Raw genomic sequence first — 23,167 nt, 5'->3', positions numbered from 1 at the left:
TTCAGGGGCTTAGTGTTAGGTTTATTTAAGGGGGGTTTGGGTTAGATTAGGGGTATGTGGGTGGTGGGTTGTAATGTTGGGGGGGGTATTGTATGTTTTTTTTTACAGGCAAAAGAGCTGTATTTCTTGGGGCATGCCCCGCAAAGGGCCCTGTTCAGGGCTGGTAAGGTAAAAGAGCTTTGAACTTTAGTAATTTAGAATAGGGTAGGGCATTTTTTTTATTTTGGGGGGCTTTGTTATTTTATTAGGGGTCTTAGAGTAGGTGTAATTAGTTTAAAATTGTTGTAATATTTTTCTTATGTTTGTAAATATTTTTTTATTTTTTGTAACTTAGTTCTTTTTTATTTTTTGTACTTTAGCTAGTTTATTTAATTGTATTTATTTGTAGCAATTGTATTTAATTTATTTATTGATAGTGTAGTGTTAGGTTAATTGTAGGTAGTTTATTTAATAAATTTATTGATAGTCTAGTGTTAGGTTTATTTGTAACTTAGGTTAGGATTTCTTTTACAGGTAAATTTGTAATTATTTTAACTATTTTAGCTATTAAATAGTTCTTAACTATTTAATAGCTATTGTACCTGGTTAAAATAAATACAAAGTTACCTGTAAAATAAATATAAATCCTAAAATAGCTATAATATCATTACAATTTATATTGTAGCTATATTAGGATTTATTTTACAGGTAAGTATTTAGCTTTAAATAGGAATAATTTATTTAATAAGAGTTAATTAATTTCGTTAGATTTAAATTATATTTAACTTAGGGGGGTGTTAGTATTAGGGTTAGACTTAGCTTTAGGGGTTAATACATTTATTAGAATAGCGGCGAGATTCGGTCGGCAGATTAGGGGTTAATAATTGAAGTTAGGTGTCGGCGATGTTAGGGAGGGCAGATTAGGGGTTAATACTATTTATGATAGGGTTAGTGAGGCGGATTAGGGGTTAATAACTTTATTATAGTAGCGCTCAGGTCCTGTCGGCAGATTAGGGGTTAATAAGTGTAGGCAGGTGGAGGCGACGTTGTGGGGGGCAGATTAGGGGTTAATAAATATAATATAGGGGTCGACGATGTTAGGGCAGCAGATTAGGGGTACATAGGGATAATGTAAGTAGCGGCGGTTTACGGATCGGCAGATTAGGGGTTAATAATAATATGTAGGGGTCAGCGATAGCGGGGGCAGCAGAATAGGGGTTAATAAGTGTAAGGTTAGGGGTGTTTAGACTCGGGGTACATGTTAGAGTGTTAAGTGCAGACGTAGGAAGGGTTACCGCATAGCAAACAATGGGGCTGCGTTAGGAGCTGAACGCGGCTTTTTTGCAGGTGTTTGGTTTGTTTTCAGCTCAAACAGCCCCATTGTTTCCTATGGGGGAATCGTGCACGAGCACGTTTTTGAGGCTGGCCGCGTCCGTAAGCAACTCTGGTATCGAGAGTTGAAGCTGCGTTAAAAATGCTCTACGCTCCTTTTTTGGAGCCTAACGCAGCCTTTATGTGGACTCTCGATACCAGAGTTATTTTTATGGTGCGGCCAGAAAAAAGCCGGCGTTAGTTTTTCGGGTCGTTACCGACAAAACTCCAAATCTAGGCCTATAATTAGCTGGAGTAAGCACATTAGAACTCATATCACATGATAATTTGCAACGATGTTGACAGCTGTACACTTTATATTTTGATAAGGATACACTGGTTATGAAATAGTTAAGATTACTCTCATTCTCAAATGTATATTTATAACTAGTGTTATTGTAATGGTGAGTGACCGTTGGTTTTAGATAATGACTGTTTCTATCCAGCTATAACCCTTGGCTAACTAGTAACAAATAGTGTGTGTACTTGCACATTAGGTATTAAACATCTCTTTGAAAAGATCCCTGCTAAGAGTGTCCTTGCCAATATTACACAGGAGATATTATATACATAAAGAAGTGGACTTTGAATTAAGGTGAAGGCATCGGTAGGATAAGACGTATCACATAATGAGATTGATCTATCAGTAGCATATTGAGTTACTCAGCGTGACTATCAATATTGTATGATCATATTAAACTTTGTGTATCAGGAGTTCTGTACTGTATGATGCATTAAGTAACAAAGCAGCATGGGAATATCAACATTGAGTCATAGCATGTGGACCCAATGAAGGTAGCAAACCAGTACCAGTGCCCCTATCTTAGCTAATACACTTCTAAGATGGTGGAAGGGGGTGATGCCTAAGTTTATAAGAAATGTCTGAGATATGTTCGGTTTGTCTACACTTTAGTTATTTTGTAACACTGAGAAAGGCCGTTAACAGGCCGAAACACGTTGGTTAGTTACTGTTTATACACCCCTGGCACTTGAAGCCGACGTCTGCTGTTATCTGCCAGGAAACAGGGGGGTGTAACCGATAGTATTATTTTAATGTGATGGTTGGTTTATGTAACAGAGTTTTCTGTACATTTTATTCCTTAATATTAAAGGTTATATTTTAACTTATATTTACTCTTTCCTAGAAGTGGAGTGCTAAACCCCTTTCTGTGCCCTATATTTCTCTCTTTGATTTTGGGGTAATTTGTTATTTTTACTTTAATGTATCTTTAAGCATATCAACAGCAGGTCAAAGATTAGTTACTGCTTTAAGATCTGAAAGGAAAGGCAAAATAATATCAGCTCAAAGGGCCATGATACCCAAATGTTGAAACACTTGAAAGTGATGCAGCATAGCTGTAAAAAGCCGACTAGAAAATATCACCTGAACATCTCTATGTAAAAAAGAAAAATATTTTTCCTCAAAATGTCCTAAGTATTCACACCCCATTGTAAAGGACTTTAAGCAGCAAATCAGTGTGTCTGTCCCGGGACCGGCAAAGGAGTGAGCCTCATGCACACTGGTGTTATTTCCCTATTTTGTTTAAGAAAGTTTACTATGAAATATCATGAGAGTTAAGTAAAATCTCATGAGATCACAATAAAAGAGTTCATGACCTCAGCACTGTTGATGCTAATTGGCTGCAGTTCATTTCTTCACTTTTTATGTTTTTTTTTTACCTGCATCTAGACAGCAGCTGAAGTATAACTTTTTACACAGCACTTACTCTGGTGAGCTGAGGAAATTGTGAGGTAAATTAGCTTTGTTTTTTTACATAACAATGCTCAGGTGATATTTTCCTGTCAGCTTTTTAGAGTTATACTGCATCAGTTTCAAGTGATTTAGCATATGAGTATTATGTCCCTTTAAGGTAAATCAGAAATAGCAGATGCTAAAGCTAAATTAGCACTCCAGGATTCAGTAGTTTTAGATATAATGCAAATGTGGGAAAATAAAGTCTATTAGTACCCCATAAACAGAATTAATCCATATGTAGTGTAGATTAGTAGTTAAGATAACCCAACAATAATCATATATAATGGGGGGTGCGCACTGTCCGGGGAGTAACTAGAAAAAATAGGTGTATCAGCAAATGCAGAAAAGTACAACTAAGAGGAAAAACATCCTAACTATAAATTTTATACAAAGTCAGTGTGTAGATTATAGGTGGTTAACAAATTCATAAGTTGATTCAGAAATGAGTCATGAAAAAACTTAGACAAGTGTATACCAAAAAAGGCTCACGGATTGCACCAAAGTAACTATCTATAAAAGAGGATTGACCTCAATACGATATACCCTATCTATGTGCAATACTGGAGCGGTATAGACTCGTCTAAGAAGCGATACTGCTGACAATAAGAACACAATGTAATTGAATCAGAGACCACGTATGAACTACTACTATTAAATGAACCCACGGTAGGATATCTGAGCTCTAAGAGTGCCTGATGCGTGTTTCGCCAAACTAGGCTTTCTCAAAGGCTAACCCAACTGACGGGAGCCTCACTGTCTAAATGCTGATTGTGAGCCAATCAGGGGGTGGGGAATTTCTCACACCCCTGTGGAAAGCCAATCACTTAAGTCCTCCTATCATTGGATAGGCGTTTGTCACATGACCATTGCGTCCTATGACAGTGGGGGTGGTAGTATCAAAAATACCACACATATTTTATACATTGATTGACATAAATGTAACCCCTGTTCAAGAAAGTATCCTATTATATAGACACAATTTTATATGATAAATTGACATCAATAACCATCAGTTGATGAATAGAACAAATTATCTAATCATTAATAATGTTACCACTGATAAAACTGTTGAGGGAAATCAACAAGATGTATATATTATATTAACAATAAAGTCTATATAATATCTAGAGAGACCAATCCAAGGCGAGAACATTCTCACATATCAGTGGGGAACCAATCGTATATTGATCAATGAAGGGATAAAGGTAGTAAATTATTGATTTGTATTTTATTTATTGTTTATTAGTTAACTGATAGTGCGAAACAGATCAGATCTCAAAGAAGATTATAACAATGTTATGTCACTTATGCACTGAAACCAGTAGCGATGTTCCGAAATTATATAGAATAAAATAGCGCATCACCATAAGTATCAGCCACTTGAGTGTATTCCTGACCATAGTCTATCTCAAAATTGTCCTTTAACTGACAATGGTATGCTACGGTAGATCAAAGGCAAGGATCAGTTAAAGGGACATAATACTCATATGCTAAATCACTTAAAACTGATGCAGTATAACTGTAAAAAGCCGACAGGAAAATATCACCTGAGCATCTCTATGTAAAAAAGGAAGATATTTTACCTCACAATTTCCTCAGCTCAGTAGAGTAAGTTCTATGTAAAAAGTTATACTTCACCTGCTCCCAGCTGCAGGTAAAAATAAAAAAAAAATGAAGAAATGAACAGCAGCCAATCAGCATCAACAGTGCTGAGGTCATGAACTCTTACTGTGATCTCATGAGATTTGACTTAACTCTCATGAGATTTCATAGTAATCTTCCTTTACCTGATTGGTGAAATAATATGAGAGTGCACAATGCTCATCCTTTCAGTTGTCCCAGGACAGACACACTAAAATGCTGCTTAGAAATCCTTTACAATGGGAGGTGGCTACTTAGGAACTTTTGAGGTAAAATATCTTTCTTTTTTACATAGAGATGTTCAGGAGATATTTTCTAGTCAGCTTTTTACAGCTATGCTGCATCACTTTCGAGTGTTTAAACATTTGGGTATTATGGCCCTTTAATATATCCCATTTGAAACAACAGGGGTGGTTAAGAGGCACTATTAACACCATGATAATTCCAGCTATAAACAAGCATAGAGAAGCTTACCATACCTATTGGAGAAATTGTGACATAAAAAGTTTTACTTATGTTGACACCCATAATCCTACAGAAATCAAAGCAAATCCTATTCTCAGGTTTCCCTATGTTTCAATACATAATGTATCTAACAAAAAACTATTGAAAATATTAAACACATTATTGAAATACATTATAACAAATAAAGCAGTTCATGATCTCATAATATGAGGAAATAGTAAATTGTAGGTTCATACTGTAAGTCCTAACATATTCTCGGTATAAATAAAAGGAGTATAGTCATAGATAGTGGTTTTTCATGGTGTAAGACCCTCTATTAACTAGTTCATAATTTGTAAAAGATACAGATGGGTCACATTAATCCGTCAGAATGGTAACTACACTTGTTAAGTTCAATTATGAAACACACACGTGATAAAAACTACAGTTAAAGGATAATTTATTTTGACCTGATTATGTAATGAGTATATATTATGAATACAGTGAGACATGTAGTCTATAATATCATAGAAATGAGCCATATCCATCTTGCTCATTCAGTCAGTGGTTATTGAGATAGCATTATCACAAAAATATGTAAAGGTCTTATTTATGTCACACATTCTTTGTTCTTGTCTATTTTTGTAGTCTTGTGACAAACTAGAGGACGTCATTTTCATGTATATAAGATATCAGTGAATATATAAATCCCAGAAATGCTGTCTTTAACAGCAGAAAGAAAGATGAAGATATAATGCAAATGTGGGAAAATAAAGTCTATTAGTACCCCATGAACAGAATTAATTCATATGTCAGCAAAATGCTGAAAGTGTAGATTAGTTGGTAAGATAACCCAACAATAATCATATATAATGGGGGTGCTCACTGTCCGGGGAGTAACTAGAAAAAATAGAAGAGATAGGACAGTAATCAAGCACTCAAGTAGGCTCAAGTAGGAAAATAACAGACAGCAGAGGCTCCAGTATTGCATAGATAGGTTATACCGTATAGATAGGTTATACCGTATTCCGTATTGAGGCCAATCCTCTTTTATAGATAGTTACTTTGGTGCAATCCATGAGCCTTTTCTGGTATACACTTGTCTAAGTTTTTTCATTACTCATTTCTGATTCAACTTATGAATTTGTTAACCACCTATGATCTACACACTGACTTTGTATAAAATTTATAGTTACAATGTTTTTCCTCTTAGTTGTACTTTTCTGCATGTACTGATACACCTATTTGTGCAACCTTCTAATACTCAGTGTAGTACTTTGATATTGGTTATTTCTTAACCATTTGTGGTTATTATGTGGATATGCTGGCTCTCTTGTATTTTTATTTTTAATTTAAGTTTTATATACACCTACACTGGTAGTTTCTATTACCTTTTATTTTAACTTAATAAATGTTATATTTTAATATCACACTCGTCTTGGACAGCCTCTCCTGTCTGTTATTTTCAATATAGCCTACTTGAGTGCTCGATTACTGTCCTATCTGTTCTCCTATTTTTTTCAGTAGTTTTAGTCATGGAAATTACTTCCAAAACTGGATGAAACAATGCAACCTATTCTTTAAAGGCTCCAGAAACAAAAAAATATATATATTCTTGTACAATTTGGAAATAGCTGCATCAACTTTAGGTGCTTAAGAGAATAAATCATCAACAGGATAACATTTAAATAAAACAGCAACGCAGCCATCACGTCAGTCCCGCACTCGTAAAAATTTTTTTTTTTTTATGGGACTTCCATAGTGTCGCCATTACGAGTTTTGCAATGAGGCTAACAAGCTTGCGTTATACCCTATAACGACATGATCCGTCCACCACCTGAGAGCAGTAGTTATGAGTTTTACGCTACAAAACTGTTACATAAAACTCATAACTAAACTGTTACAGAGTACACTAAACACCCATAAACTACCTATTAATCCCTAAACCGAGGACGTCCCACATCGCAAATATTATATTAAAAGTATTAACCCCTAATCTGCCTCTCCCAACATCGCTGCCACTAATAAAATTTATTAACCCCTATTCCACAGCTCCCCGACATCGTAAACACTATAATAAAGTTATTAACCCCTAAACCGCTGCCCTCCCACATAACAAACACTATTTAAATATTAACCCCTAATCTGCCGTCCGCCCCCATCGCCCCCAATATACTAAAGTTATTAACCCCTATTCCGCCGCTCCCTGACACCGACACCACTATAGTAAACCTATTAACCCCTAAACCACAAGCCCCTCACAACAAAATATACTAAATTAAATTATTAACCCCTAAATCGAAAGCCCCCCACATTGCAATAAACTAATTTAAACTAGTAACCCCTAAACGCCCCCCTAACTTTATATTAAAATTACAATTTCCCTATCTTAAATTAAATTAAAACTTACCTGTCAAATAAAAAAAAACTAGGTTTAAACTAACAATCGGCTAGATTACGAGTTTTGCGTTATGAGCGGCTCGGTACTAACTTGCAAGTTATTTCCACCGCTCACCTCCCTATAGCGCTGCTATTACAGGTTTTCAAAAACCCGGCGTTACAGGCAATATCTCAGCGTTGAGCTCCATTGAGCTCCATACCGCACCCAAATACCAGCGCTGTTTGAGCTGGTTTTACGTGCTTGTGCACGATTTCCCCATAGACATCAATGGGGAGAGCCAGCTAAAAAAATGCCTAACACCTGCAATAAAGTAGCGTAAAGCTCCGTAAAGCAGCCCCATTGATTCATATGGGGAAAGAAAAGTTATGTTTACACCTAACACCCTAACATAAACCCCCCTTATCTGCCGCTCCCGACATCGCCGACACCTACATTACACTTATTAACCCCTAATCTGCCGCCCCTGACACCGCCGCCACTATACTAAAGTTATTAACCCCTAAACCTAACCATAAGTCTAACCCTAACGTAACCCTAACCCTAACACCACTAACTTTAACATAACTAAAATAAATCTAGATAAAAATAATTCCTATTAGGATTGAGCTCACATTCTATTGGCTGTTCCAATCAGCCAATACAGCTAATGTAATTGATTTAATTGTATTATAAGGTTAGGTTTTATTTTACAGGTAAGTTTGTATTTATTTTAACAAGGTAGTTAGTAAGTAGTTAATAATAAGTAGTTATTTATTTACTAACTAGTCTACCTAGTTAAAATAAATACAAACTTAGCTATAAAATAAAAATAAAACCTAAGATAGCTACAATGTAACTATTAGTTATATTGTAGCTAGCTTAGGGTAAATAATTCCTATTTAAAACGAAATACTTACCTATAAAATAAACTTTATTTTATAGGTAAGTATTTAGTTTTAAATAGGAATTATTTAGGTATTAATTGTAATTTTTATTTAGATTTATTTTAATTATGTTAAAGTTAGTGGGTGGTAGGGTTAGGGTTAGACTTAGGGTTAGGTTTAGGGGTTAATAACAGTAATGTAGGTTGTGGCGATGTTAGGGACAGCAGATTAGGGGTTAATAATATTTAACTAGTGTTTGCGATGCGGGAGTACGGCAGTTTAGGGGTTAATATGTTTAGTATAGTGGCGGCGATGTCGGGAGCGGCAGATAAGGGGTTAATAATTTTATTTTAGTGTTTGCGATGTGGGAGGGCCTCTGTTTAGGGGTTAATAGGTATTTTATGGGTGTTAGTGTACTTTTTAGCACTTTAGTTATGAGTTTTATGCTACAGCTTTGTAACATATAAGCCATAACTACTGACTTTCAGTTTACAGTACGGATCTTGTAGTTATGGGCTGTAGCGCTCACTTTTTGGCCAGACAGGCAAACTTGTGATACTGGCACTGTGGAAGTCCCATTGAAAAAGGACTTTTTGAAAGCTGCGGTAGTTACGTTGCGTTACGGCCAAAAAAGTGTGCGGTACAGATATACCTGCAAAGCTTTGTTTTGAAGCTTTTTCAATCATAACGCAAAACTCATAATCTAGCCGAATGTAACTAATATAACTATTAAACAGAAATTAAACTAACTACAAATTAAAGAAAACTAAAATACACATTAAAAAAATCCTAACACTACTATAAAAATGACAAAGTATCTAATTACAAAAAATTTAAAATACTAAATTAAAAAAAATAACAAACACTAAATTACGAAAAATACGAAATTATCAAAAATAAAAAATAATTACACCTAATCTAATAGCCCTATCAAAATAAAAAAGCCCACCCAAAATAAAAAAAAATCCCTAACCTACAATAAACTACCAATAGCCCTTAAAAGAACCCCAACAGTAAACCCTACCATACAACCAACGCCCCAAAATAATAAACATAACTCTAACAAAAACCTAAGCTACCCATTGCCCTGAAAAGGGCATTTGTATGGGCATTGCCATTAAAAGGGCATTCAGCTCTTTTGCTTGCCCTGAAAATGGCGGCATTCAGCTCTTTTGAGAAAAGCCCAAACCCTAAACTAAAATAAAAACACCCAAAAAAAGTTTAAAAAATCCTAACACTAACCTCTGAAGATCCACTTACAGTTCCTGAAGTCCGGACATCCAGGCAGCGAGAGGTCTTCATCCAGGTGGCGAGGTCTTCATCAATCCAGACGGCATCTTCTATCTTCATCCCGGCGGCGTCTTCTATCTTCATCCTGGCGGTGTGGAGCAGATCTTTCCTGAAGACATCCGGTGCAGAGCATCCTCTTCATACGGTCGCCGCCGTATAAGGGAGCCTTTTCAAAATGGTGTCCTTTGAATTCCTATTGGCTGTTTTGATTTTGGAAAATCAAATCAGTCATTAGGATGAGAGCTAGTGAAATCCTATTGGCTGTTCAAAACAGCCAATAGGATGAGAGCTTCTGAAATTTTATTTGCTGCTCCGGACTTCAGGAACTGTAAGTGGATCTTCGGGGATAGTGTTAGGATTTTTTAAACTTTTTTTTTTTTTTTAGTTTAGGGTTTGGGCTTTTCTTAAAAGAGCTGAATGCCTTTTCAGGGCAAGCAAAATAGCCGAATGCCCTTTTAAAGGGCAATGCCCATACAAATGCCCTTTTCAGGGCAACAGGTAGCTTAGGTTTTTGTTAGAGTTAGGTTTATTATTTTGGGGGTAGGGTGGGTGGTGGGTTTTACTGTTGGAGGGTATTTGTCTTTTTTAACAGGAAAAAGAGCTGATTTATTTGAAGCAATCTCAAAATAACAAATGCTCGTCTGTAAGTGGGAACCCAAATATAACAATCACTTTATCAAATATATAAAATAGCAATGTAGAAATAGCATATATGTGTAATTTGGTTCTGCAACTATACACAGTATATAAAACTCCTGTATGACAGTTCCTTATAGGCTAATATTCATGTGGATCCAGGTTGCGCTCTCCCCGACCACTCCGGAACCCTACAGCCAAGAAAACTGTGACCATGCTCCTGGTGTTCAGGACCCGGTATTCTCACCACTCTGCAGTTTGTTTGCTCCCGGACATCCGTCTGCCCACCAACCGCGGCTGAGTGTTCTCTCCTCGTGGTGCCGGTAATGTCACTGAACCAATGAATCGCACTTCCTGCTTTTGATCGATCCTTCAGGAAAATAGGGGGGGGGGTTCTCATGGAGCTCCAATCTTGTGATTCCACTGTCATGTTTTAGGGGCAACATACATTGGCTGGTCCCATCTTCCACAGGCTCTCCTTCAGCAGGCAAATATACACATCAAAAGGTTGTGCTATGAATCCAGGGGGCAGTGCAGCTTAATTTACTGGCTGGCAAAACTAAATGAGCAAAGAATAAAGAGGGTGCCAGTAAATAAAGTATAAAAAGTTTAACTTTATTCGACCATTAAAACTTGGAGGGACAAACCCCTTTTTTCTGTTTTAAGGGGTTTGTCCCTCCAAGTTTTAATGGTCGAATAAAGTTAAACTTTTTATACTTTATTTACTGGCACCCTCTTTATTGTTTGCTTATTTGGGGCAATGCCCCACAAAAGGCCCTTTTAAGGGCTATTGGTAGTTTATTGTAGGCTAGGGTTTTTTTTTATTTTGAGTGGGCTTTTTTATTTTGATAGGGCTATTAGATTAGGTGTAATTCTTTTTTATTTTTTATAATTTCCTAACTTAGTGTTTGTTATTTTTTGTAATTTAGCATTTTTAATTTTTTGTAATTAGATACTTTGCAATTTTTATAGTTGTGTTAGGATTTTTTTAATGTGTATTTTAGTTTCTTTAATTGGTAGTTAGTTTAATTTTAGTTTACTAGTTATATTAGTTTAATTGTTAGTTTAAACTTAGTTTTTTTAATTTGACAGGTAAGTTTTAATTTAAGATAGGGAAATTGTAATTTTAATATATAGTTAGGGAGGCGTTAGGTTTAGGGGTTACTAGTTTAAATTATATTATTGCGATGTGGGGGCTTTTGATTTAGGGGTTAATAGTTTAATTTTGTATATTTCGTTGTGGGGGCTTGGGATTTAGGGGTTAATAGGTTTATTATAGTGGCGGTGGTGTCGGGGAGCGGCAGAATAGGGGTTAATGAATTTTCATAGTAGCGGTGATGTCGAGAGTGGCAGATTAGGGGTTAATAACATTATGTATGTGTCGGCGATGTCTGGAGAGGCAGATTAGGGGTTAATAACATTATGTATGTGTCAGCGATGTCAGGGGCAGCAGATTAGGGGTGTTTAGACTTGGCTTTTATGTTAGGGTTTTAGGTTTAAACATAACTTTTTTTACCCCATAGACATTCAATTCATTCCACGATTGCAGGTGTTTTTTTCTTGCAGGCTCTCCATGCACGAGCATACAACGTGCACGTCAATACAACGCTTGTATTTTGTGCAGTATGGAGCTCAACGCAACCATATCACATGCACAAGCCGACTTTTTGAAAACTTGTAATTGCAGCGCTATGGAGGGTAAAATAACGCAACTTTGTTGCATTTGTTAAATACCCTCTATCGCGCATAACTTGTAATCTACCTGATAACTTTTTATTCTGCTACAAATTGTTACATAATGCACAGACAGGTTTTCTGAGCTCAAGGCTAGAAAAAAACACAAATATAAGCAATGCTTACAAATCTCTCTCTCTCTCTCTCTCATCACACTTCAGCTGATGCCAAATAGTATACTCCAACTGTCTTTTAATAAGCACCATAGCCAAGGGGACCTTAATCCTATAGAGACCAGCCAGGTATAGAACAAAGCTGCAGCAGGGCATCCCAGTGAACACACCAGGGCGTAAACAAGAGGGTCCATAGTACTATCCACTAAAGGGATGGACAGAACTAGAAGTAGGAGGGGTTGGGGGTTAAGGATATTTCTTATGAGGTTAAATGATGGAATGGTCTGTTGTGCACAACCATAAGAGAAGGGGTTCTTACTGTTAACTATTACCAGGGAGGACCCAGACACAGCTATTTCATACACAAAAATAAATTTAAAATAATGATTTCCCATACATTGTATACGCTGCTGCTGGTATAGCAAGCCAGTTTTACAGTACACTGTCCCTTTAAAACCAGGGCAGTGGGATAATTAACTCCATCTGTGATAAGTGGCCTTTAAAGTCACATCAAAATGCTACCATAATATATAGGCAGTAATCCCTCAGACAGACATTTATAGAGACAATAACCTCAGAGCAAGCTGTGATGTTCCAAATCTTATCTAAATGGCAAATGATTTTTCTGCCACCAAACCGTTAACAAATTTATAATTAAAATAATAAGCAATGATTTTGCACATATAGTGCAACTACATACTAATGATAAACATTTAATAAATGTAAATTTAATATTAATATAATAATATATTAGTCTGTATGATGTCCGGGTTTTAAAACTTGTGAAAACAAAATTACTTAGATGCCTGGAATTACAATGCACAATAAAGCAAATATGTTTTATTAATTTATATTTGACTAAATATCTTATTGTATTGAAGAAAAACAATGCATAAATTATAGAGACTACAAGAAGATTGTCTTACCTCCATTTTGGATTTTCGGCAATTGAAGCTCATTTAACTTGAAATCAGAAAGCTTTGGTGCTCCTTCAAAGTGTTTCACCAGGTTCCAGGAGCGGGCGAGCACCATTCTGTATTGACTGCAAGACAACACGACTATCAAGCACTGCAAATGTATTGCAAAAAATGTCTTAATATCTGCACTGTAAGACAGGTACTAGCATGCTCTGTTTTGTTGGGCTCTATCAATCACATCCTATGCACACATAAGAAAGTCACTTTGCCAAAATCCATGCCTACAGATGCATGCCAAGTTTTATTATTCATTTACCTTTATTTTTTTTTCTCAGTAAATATTTGTGCTATTCTAGAAATAACCTGCACAGAAGTTATCATTTGAATGATATCTATATTCAGATGGTAACATTTTATAAATCACATAAAAGGGCCATTATATAAAAGTTAGTTCTACAGGCTGCTGAACTTAGCAAACAGTACACAGAATACTGGCACATTTCCTTTAAAGGGACATGGGGCTCCATGTATTATAAGGTAAGCAGAAAAGCTTATAAAACGTGAGAAGTTGTCCGCTTGCTTTCACGGCATATGAGCAGCGGATCCTGTTTGCCCGCTGGCCGTATGTATCATTACAGGTTCAATCGTGTGAGAGAAGGGACTGTCAATCACCCAGAGTGAACGTGTTCGTAGGATTTCTCTGAGGTGGCCAAGAGTGTAAGAAGCAGTGATCTAATGACAGCTGCTTCTTACATTGTGGGAAACAGGCTTGCATGTGCAAATCTGCCCCGCAGGGGCTCCCTAACAGGATACACTGGGTTGTCAATGATGGTAGCTGTTAAAATAGGTTTAGACAAATAGACTATTTTTCCTGCTTCCTTTGGGATTAATGTGAGCCAAAAACCTTTTTTTTTTCATATTTCACAGAACTGTTTAAGGGACACTTAATACATTTCATGCACCTCCCTCTAATTTTGAAACCTAGGTTACACTGCAGGTATGTGAAGAAGAGTTGCTGCACATGTGCAAACGGGTCAGCACTAAAATGTAGTGAAAGACAGATTTCAACATGGCAGCACCCATAACTAGAGGGAGGCAGGGAATAACCTCAATACTATTCTTATAAGATGTATTTAGTGTCCCTTTAATGCCTTTTAACTAGCCAAATTATGTCCGAGTTAAAGGAATAGAAAGGTCAAAATTGTAATGTGCTATAGGTGCATTTCAATTTTAATTAGAGACATTTTTTGCAAAAAATGCTATTAGTAATCGTTATTACTTTATTCAGCAGCATATGCACATATATTTTGAAGTTCCGTGCACATGTATTGAAGCTGAAAGAGATCTCGTCTTATATTTTGTCATAAAAGCCACTGCTGCCTCTCTGAGAAGGTGCAGTGTTTTAATACTGATGCATGTGCCCTAACAGCATATGGGCGTATGCCGCTGAAAAATAATAATACATTTTTTTACTAGGAACATTTTTGCTAATGAAAGTATATTGCAAAAACTGAAATACACCCATGCACATTTCAATTTTGACCTTTCTATACCTTTAACTTCTACTAGATATAAGGAGACATAATATCCTTAACAACTAGTAGTAAAAAAAATAGCAACACTTATTAAATATGTAAAACACATTTTCAATAAAAAAATATATCAATCGACTTCCGGTGGGCGGAGCTAGCAGCTGGCAGCAAGGAAGAAGAGCTCCGCAATTCAATTCTAAATATATCCTGTTTTCTGCTGCTGGCTGCCTTCTCCCACGTTGCCGCCTTGTTGGGTAGCTGTAATAGGACCCCAACCGGCCAGGACAAGATCGTGAAGGGCCGAAAATCACCCTTGCCTCGGAAGGCATTTATAACTGCGCATCTAACAGACCTCGCGGGCGCCATCTTGGAGGATCCCTCCCCATCTCTATACCCATCTCAGCCCTGACGGAGCTGCAAAATCATAAAGGCTAAGGTGTACACCAACAACTCTATATGTTACTGGTCAGGCCGGACTATCTATCTTTGTGACGTCTGCAGAGGGGACAATAACAAGCGGTACTCAGGTAACGCGCACCCTAAAGGGACACTGCAGGCTAACTGATTAACTCACTTTAAAAGCAATACCGATGGTAACAGACTGCACCTAAATAAACCGGCCTGCTTAACTTTACTTTAAAAGAATTATATCAGGGCACAAGTTTGTAAATAACTGGAGGCCTGGGATAAAGAGCTACAGCACTGGAGCTGTGAACAAATTCAGCAACTTCTGAATGCATAGTGGCTTGACAAACAGAACACTTTACCCCATTGCATAGCTGGTATAGCTACATTTTTTCAGGACTATATTTATGGCCTGTATTTTCAGAGCGGGGCAAAAATTTCTTCTTACTGCGTAGCTGGTATAGCTAAATTTTTACATCTGTCTCTTGTGATCCTGTGATTGTACTTGAGGCCTGCAACTTCTGAATGAATAATTTGCCAGACAATTGATACACTTTACAGTTTCATAACTACCTCAGTGAACTTATCTTATTGCACTTGGGACTAACATTTCTGGTGTGAGACAGGAGGGGAGTGGAGCCTGATGGGCAGGAGGAATACTTTTGTAGTGAATGCAGCGTAATTGTTTGTTTCTTACTCATCTTTCTTTCTCATAACCTGAGGGGCTGTTGCATCACACAAAATTACAGTGCCACTTCGTAGTATATTCACAGCATTCTAGCAATCTCAGTCCTTTTGTATAATTTGTTCTATGAAAGTGGACGAGTATTTTCACAGGCTGCCTTCGCCTTCAAGTAGCACCATGAGTCAAAGATCAAAAAATCGGGAAAAGAGGCACAAGATCCTTGTAGAAACACAGGCAAACACCTCACTTGCAGATATTGAAAATAATTCACCAGGTGATCAATCCTCACTCTTGCAAGAGCTTAAAGCATTCTTTTTACCAAAGATGGACAGTTTGCAAGCTGGTGTTGATACCTTAACCAGTGAGGTGAGGCTTTTTTCTACACGTATGTCTGCTGCAGAACAGAGAATCTCAGGGGTTGAGGATAGGCAACAAGAATCGGAAATTTCATTGAAGCATTTACTGAAACAAAATCAACAGCTAATGGATAAAGTAGATGATCTAGAGAACCGCAGTAGACGGAATAACCTGTGAATTGTGGGTGTTCCTGAATCCATCAAGGACAAAGACCTATTGGAGTTCACCGCCTCGACCCTTTCAAAGCTTCTAGGTCTGCCTCCGGATTGCCTGCCACTGGATATTGAAAGATCACACCGCATTGGCCCTAACAGATATCTGGACAACTCCAAGGAAAAACCACGACAAGTAATCTTTAAGTGTTTAAATTTCCAAGACAAGCTAGCCATTCTCAGAGCATATAGAGCAGCTAAAGAAATCACTTATGAAGATCACCGCCTCTTGTTATTTCAAGACTTCTCGGTGGAAGTCACTAAAAGACGCAAGAACTTTGCCTCACTTTGTTCCACCCTGCATAAACAAGGGCGCAGATTTGCTCTCATGTTTCCAGCTACCCTGAAGATCCAGACCCCTTCAGGTCCAAAGACTTTCCATACGCCTGCAGCAGCGCAAGCTTTTCTGTCAACAGAGCGAAGGCAGGATAATGGCTGATGAGACTCTAACAAGTATCAATGTTCTCAAATTTTGCATAAAATGTATCTCATGATGTGCATTGTTTTTCTCTTGCAGAGATCCTGGTTATGGTTGATAGTTCTCAGTTGGTGTGTGTGCTTGTGGGGCTTGGGGAGGGAGCACTGGGATGCCAAGGCTCCTTCTGCTCTTGGGTACTTGCCTTTGTTGGAAATACTCTCTTACGTCAATGGCGTTTGCAGGTGTTGCAGTGCCGCCTCTCCGGCCCACGTGAGAGACATAAGTTTCATAATAAGTATAGTTGTTCATATGGTTTGTTTTCCTAATACTCTCAATGTTTGCTCTAGACCCAGCTCTTACATACACCATTTTATTAAGGCTATGCAACACTCCCCACAGCACATAAATCATGGTTCAGAAAGGTATGCTATTGGTTGAGTCCCTGTTCATCTTAAGTTTCCCCCTCCCTTTCCTGCAGGTTTGGCCCTTGCCCTACATTTAGCACCTTTGGACGGCGATCTCCTGTTTGCCCTCCGTTTCCTGTTGTCCACTGCCGTTGGTGCCGCAAGGATACTTTGTTCCGGGGGTGTTGATTCTGAGTGCATGCTATGTAGTCTCCCACCTCAATCCTTGTTTGGCCACTGTATGTCTGAGCCCTTCCCTTTGTCCTGCGTTGCATTCCTTGAGGTAAAACCGTACCTTAAAATGTTGAGTATGTTTTTCAATATAAATGTAATCTTGATTGGCAATTTTTGGTCTCAATACAGAACATCTAATCATTGTATGTCTGGCCCCATTGTCCTGCCCTATGCTGAGCCTCTTGAGGTTATTTTATATTTTGCAATGTTGAATATGTCTTGCACTGTATATGCGGCCGTGGTTGGAAAACTCCCGGCCTCAGCACAATATTAATGCTACTATGTGTTCTTGCTTTCTCTGCAGCTGCTGTGGGACCAGTGCCTGGGGGCCTCTGGCTCCCCCTCCTCCGCCACACCGCCAACTAACGAAAGCTCATCATTGCCAACAAACGTAAGTCAAAATACACAGCCTATACCCATTGCATTCATTGTAACATCTGGATGGGCTCCCCTATCGAACCGCATGTTTTTCACCACTATAAGCTTTAGACATGACACCCCTGCACCCCTTGCATTTAATGTAACATCTAGATGGGTTTCCTTACCGGGCTGCAGGTTTTTTACCACTATAAGCTTTAGACATGTTATCTCCCATTAAAGTCATTGCTTGGAATGTAGGGGGCATCACATCCCTGGCAAAGAGGAGCATGATTCTTCACCACTTAGACTAATTACGGGCTGACATAGCTTTGCTCCAAGAGACGAAACTGACAGCTGAGGAACATGAGAAGTTGAAAATACGTTGGGTCGGACAAGTTCTAAGCTTCCCTACGGAGGGTAGGAAGAGGGGGGTTGCAGTCCTAGTGCGTAAAGGTTTAGCAGCTGCTTTTTCTAAGGTAGAGATAGACAAGAAGAGGAGATTTATAGTTGCCTTAATCCAGATTGACACTTTCACATACACCCTTTGCAATGTTTATGGCCCCAATGCATACGACCCTGACTTTTGGAAGAACCTTCTAGCCATATTGGCCACATACAACGCTCCTATAATTATGGGGGGTGATTTTAACTTGGCCCAGGCTCTCCCCCTGGATAGGTTTAAGGACCCTTCTGTCTTAAACACCCTGAAGATAAGTATGTCTAGATATAAACGTGAGGTATCCCTTGTTGGCTCCTTTAAAGAAACTTTGAACCTGGTAGATGTGTGGAGAGCTAGAAACCCTGTTGAGAGAGATTTCACTTGCCTTTCTAAAATGCACCATACCATGTCGCGTATTGACTATTTTTTGACTGCACCAAGTATTAAGCCACAGATTTCTTCCACAAGTATAGATCAAGTTACTATTTCAGACCACGCCCCAGTCACTCTGATCCTTCAGCCTCAGCTTCCTAAGCCTCCAAATAATAATTGGAGATTCCCTCTTCACCTTTATAACAATATCGAGTTCCGTCGTCATTTAAGGGCCTCCTGGACACACTACGCGTCGGACAATACTTCCCACTTAGGAACTCCAGATTTATTTTTGCATGCCTCCAAGGCAGTGATGAGAGGCCACATAACCTCTTTTACAGCGCATTATAACAAACAGCTTAAGAGGGTGGATGGGGCTCTTCTTTCTCAGCTCACTGAGGCCTACAATAATTATCTATCTACCCCTACGTTACTGACTAGGAAAACATACTATGACCTTAAGCAGACTAGAGATACATACCTCGCTCAACAAGACAACAAAGTCAATATTCATAGGCAGGGTCATTATTATCGGCATGGCAATAAGGCCGGCAGGTTTCTCGCCAAATTGGTTCACTCTTATAAGCCTAAGTCCCAGATTCTAGCTATTAAATCCAGGGGTACCATAACTGTTGACTCTAAGGAAATCATGGTCGAATTTGTAGACTACTATACTTCCCTATATTCTAAACAGCTAATTCATCTAGAAGCAAAGCACCATTTTTGGGACGCAGTGCAACTCCCCACCCTTACGGAGGATCAGACCTCCCTCTTAAACTCCAGGATACAGCCTAGGGAGGTTCTTAGGCCATTCGGCAGAGCAAGCTGGGTAAAGCAGCAGGCCCTGACGGGCTGCCCGCGGACTATTTTAGGTTATTAGATGAGGAACTGGCCCCTGTCCTATCATCCCTATACTCTGCATATTTGGCTGGCACTGAGCAAATGAATGACAGATTTTCTGAAGCCAACATTTGTCTTCTATTGAAACCCGATAGGGATCCCATTCATACCTCCTCTTATCGCCCCATTTCATTGTTAAATGGAGATTATAAACTTCTGAAGAAGATTTTGGCGGATAGGTTGGCGACGGTTTTACCACATATAGTTCATGCCGACCAAACTGGCTTCGTAAAAGGAAGGTCATCAGTGTTAAATATTAGGAAGACTCATGGTGTGGTGGCCCATTATTGGTATAACGATCATGCACAAACCCCTCTCAGCTACCAGATACTTGCCTTTTGGCGCTTGACGCCGAAAAGGCGTTTGATCGGATTGAGTGGGACCATCTACACACTTCATTATCTCACTTTGGTATCCGGGGTAACTTTTCTAACTTCTTACAGCAATTGTACACGGCCCCTAAGGCATCTCTGATAATAAATGTAGGGCTTTCTCCCTCTTTCACGCTGCAGAGAGGTATGAGACAGGGGTGTCCCCTTTCTCCTCTCCTCTCCTCTTTGATCTGGCTATTGAGCCCCTAGCATCCTACATTAGACAGCACTGTGCAGGTCTACACATACATGGCCGAAGGCAACATTTATCTTTATATGCTGACGATCCATTGCTCTTCGTAGGTAACCCTTGTACCAATTTACACCCTCTCTTGGATATTATTGAGAATTTTGGCAAGTTTTCAGGGTACAAGATTAATATCGACAAATCTGAAGTCACATGGTTACAAAACTCTCGCAACACAAATCTGGCGGATACTGGTCTCACAATCACTGAAGGCTGCTTTAAATATTTGGGCACTCATGTACATGTTAATCCTCATAAATTATATTCTCTTAATCTCAGTGGGATTGTAAGTGATATTAAACAAATATTGCTGAGTTCGATGAAGCTCCCCCTTTCTCTTTCGGGAAGGGTGCATCTTTTCAAGATGGTCGCTCTGCCTAAGCTTCTTTATCCTTTGCAAATGTTACCCCTCCTCCTCACCCAACAAGACATCGCCTCCTTGCAGACTTCCATTGGCAATTTTATTTGGCAGGGTAAGAAACACAGGATAGGTAAGACTCCTCTGTCAATGCCGGTAGGTAGGGGTGGGCTCCGTCTTCCCAATATCATGTGGTATAATTGGGCAGCCCTTTCTAGATTTATACTGGATTGGCTGGTAGGGAATGACTTCTACACCGTCCCTGATCTAGAGTCTAACTTCATTAAACCGCTGCACTTGGCTTTCTTGCCTCATGCGGATCTTAAATCGCTACCCATGCTACAAAAGCATGTCTTATTTAGGGATCCCTTGAGAGCTTGGGCCAAGATTTGTAGACTGGGGATTGCAGAAATCTACTAGTAAATATCTTCCAATACAGGGTAACCTCAACTTCCTTCCTGGATACACTACACAGGCATTTCAGACATGGCAAGAATCAAAACTCACCAGACTTTATCAACTACTGCATCCATTGACCTTTGACAAAATACCCTTTCAAGACTTGCGGGTGAGTTACGACCTCCTGAGCACTCACAGGTTTGCGTACTTCAAATGCAGACATTACATCTCTACACTAATTTCAGGGGGATTGTTGTCTAAGGAACCTTCTAATATAGATAGACTTTGTGCCTTGGCAAAGTTGGGACCTTACAGACTCTCACACACATACAATCTGTTGCATCGCCATTTTGAGGACTCCACTTTGCGTGGGATCGTATCAAAATGGTCACATTTTGAAGACTTAGAGGTGGACACTACGCTGATCACTTTGAGCTTTGAGAAGGCAATTCAGGGTACTATTTCTGCAAAACCAAGAGAATCGCACCTGAAGTTCCTGCACCAAGCTTATATTACCCCTGGCATGCGTGCAAAGTGGGTTCGGGGGGCACATGATTCATGCAGTAAATGCAGCCGGGATTCCCCTGATTGGATCCATCTGATGTGGGGGTGCCCAAAAGTGCAGAAGTTTTGGCAGAAGATTTCGTTTTGGCTGGGCAAATTAACCGAACAAAATCTATCCCTCTCAGCACAGTATGTGATTTTTCTGACGCCTAGAGACCAGACACATAAATACAACACTTTTATAATTACAGTCCTCATGTTAGCTAAACAGGCTATTCTTGGGGAGTGGGTGGGTGAAAGAACCCCACCATTTCAGCAGCTGCTTGGGGCAGTACATACTCAGATGCTAATTGAGCAGGCAGATACAAGGGGAGACCCTGAGAAAAGAGTGAAGAGGTTTCTCCTTAAATGGGAGGTATATTTGATGCAGTTACCGGACATAGTTAGGGATAGAGATCTCCTTCCCTTTAAAAACAGTCAGTATGTCCTAAATGAAAATCTAAAGGGTAATTGGTGTCTCTCCACTGATTCAAACTGTTGAGGATTTCTTTCATTTGCGAAGGCGTGGTGTTGGCTGGATAGGGGGGGATCCGGAGGTACCCGGGGTGAGTATGAGTATAATTGTTGTTTGTTATTTGTTGATCTTTCCGTTTTTCCTTCTATGCTATTCTCTCTCTTTTCTTATCTTAGTTATTATGCTTTTTCTTTTTCCTTTCTTCTTTTTCCCTTTGTTTGTCTGTATACTAAAACATTCTTGAAAAATGATGAGTCCAAGTGCATGCATGAAGATTTCATTTAAGTATCGGGCCTTATAACACGGTCACTGCTTTATATGTCTTACTATGCATTTGTTGATATCAAAACCTATTATACCAACGTGACTGTACTTGTCATGTATGTCTTGGATTCTTTTCTATAAAGTTTAAAAACAAAAAAAATATATCAATCATAAAAAAATTGTACCTTCTATCTATCTTTATATCTATTATATACATATATATCTATATCTATATCTATATCTATATATAGAAAAGGATCAATCAGACCTCACAATGTCCCAGGTGTTATTTAGGATCCATGTTATCTCTCTCTTATCTGCACAATATATGGTGGTAAAATTCAACCCGTCATCCTTCTCTTTATCCCCAACATCTCTCTTCCATCTAATGTTAATTAATTTACCATTTAGGGATATGGCACCACCACATATTGGCTATAAAATGGCTATAAGTTTGAAGAATATACTACAGAGAACAAATCCTAGGCATTGTTATATTCTGAAAACTTTGTTGGGTGAGCCTAAACTCTGTTATACGTATAATGGATGCACAACCTGTAATAGTCTTGAAACAGAAGAGGATTAAGTGACAACCTATGTGGTTTATTTGATTAATTGCCAATGCAGTTTATTTTATGTTGGCAAAACTAATGATGACCTATGTATCTGTATTTAGCCATATAGAAATAGATTTGAGCATAGTAATGAGAAAGTTTGTAAACCTTCAGCATAACAAACTCTAAGCACTCAAGCTTGAGAATTATCTGATTGGTTTGTATTCTGTAAGCATGAGTTAAATAAAAGTTAATTGTATTTATCATCTGACTGTATTTCCTGTATTTCTGGTGTTTATGTATAGGTAATTCTGTTTCCAGTTTATTTCATTTTAATTTATATGCCCATAATCAATGTTATTTTCAGCGTAGCTATTAATATAGTAGATAGATGTGCATTAATGTGTGTAATAGTGCAACACTCAAAGATCTGTGTGCAAATCCAGATTATTGTGTGTTGCATTTCTAAACAAATAAATCCAGTTCTGAAAAC

At 38.4% G+C, this 23,167-nt stretch overlaps 1 protein-coding gene across 2 annotated transcripts in view; it reads right to left on the bottom strand.

The window, feature by feature from the left end:
- LOC128647948 (prostaglandin reductase 1) overlaps positions 1 to 23,167 on the bottom strand; it is a 149,412-nt gene that overhangs the window by 101,726 nt on the left and 24,519 nt on the right. For both annotated transcript variants that reach the window (XM_053700627.1, XM_053700626.1), the window contains exon 2: positions 13,155 to 13,270. In XM_053700627.1, the coding sequence (XP_053556602.1) occupies positions 13,155 to 13,270 (116 nt within the window). The remainder of the gene's footprint in view (positions 1 to 13,154; positions 13,271 to 23,167) is intronic.

The sequence above is a fragment of the Bombina bombina genome, chromosome 2 (genome assembly GCF_027579735.1).
Source record: "Bombina bombina isolate aBomBom1 chromosome 2, aBomBom1.pri, whole genome shotgun sequence".
NCBI lineage: Eukaryota > Metazoa > Chordata > Amphibia > Anura > Bombinatoridae > Bombina > Bombina bombina.
Note: the sequence above shows the minus strand (reverse complement) of the source record. Positions and strands in the feature narration are given on the sequence as shown.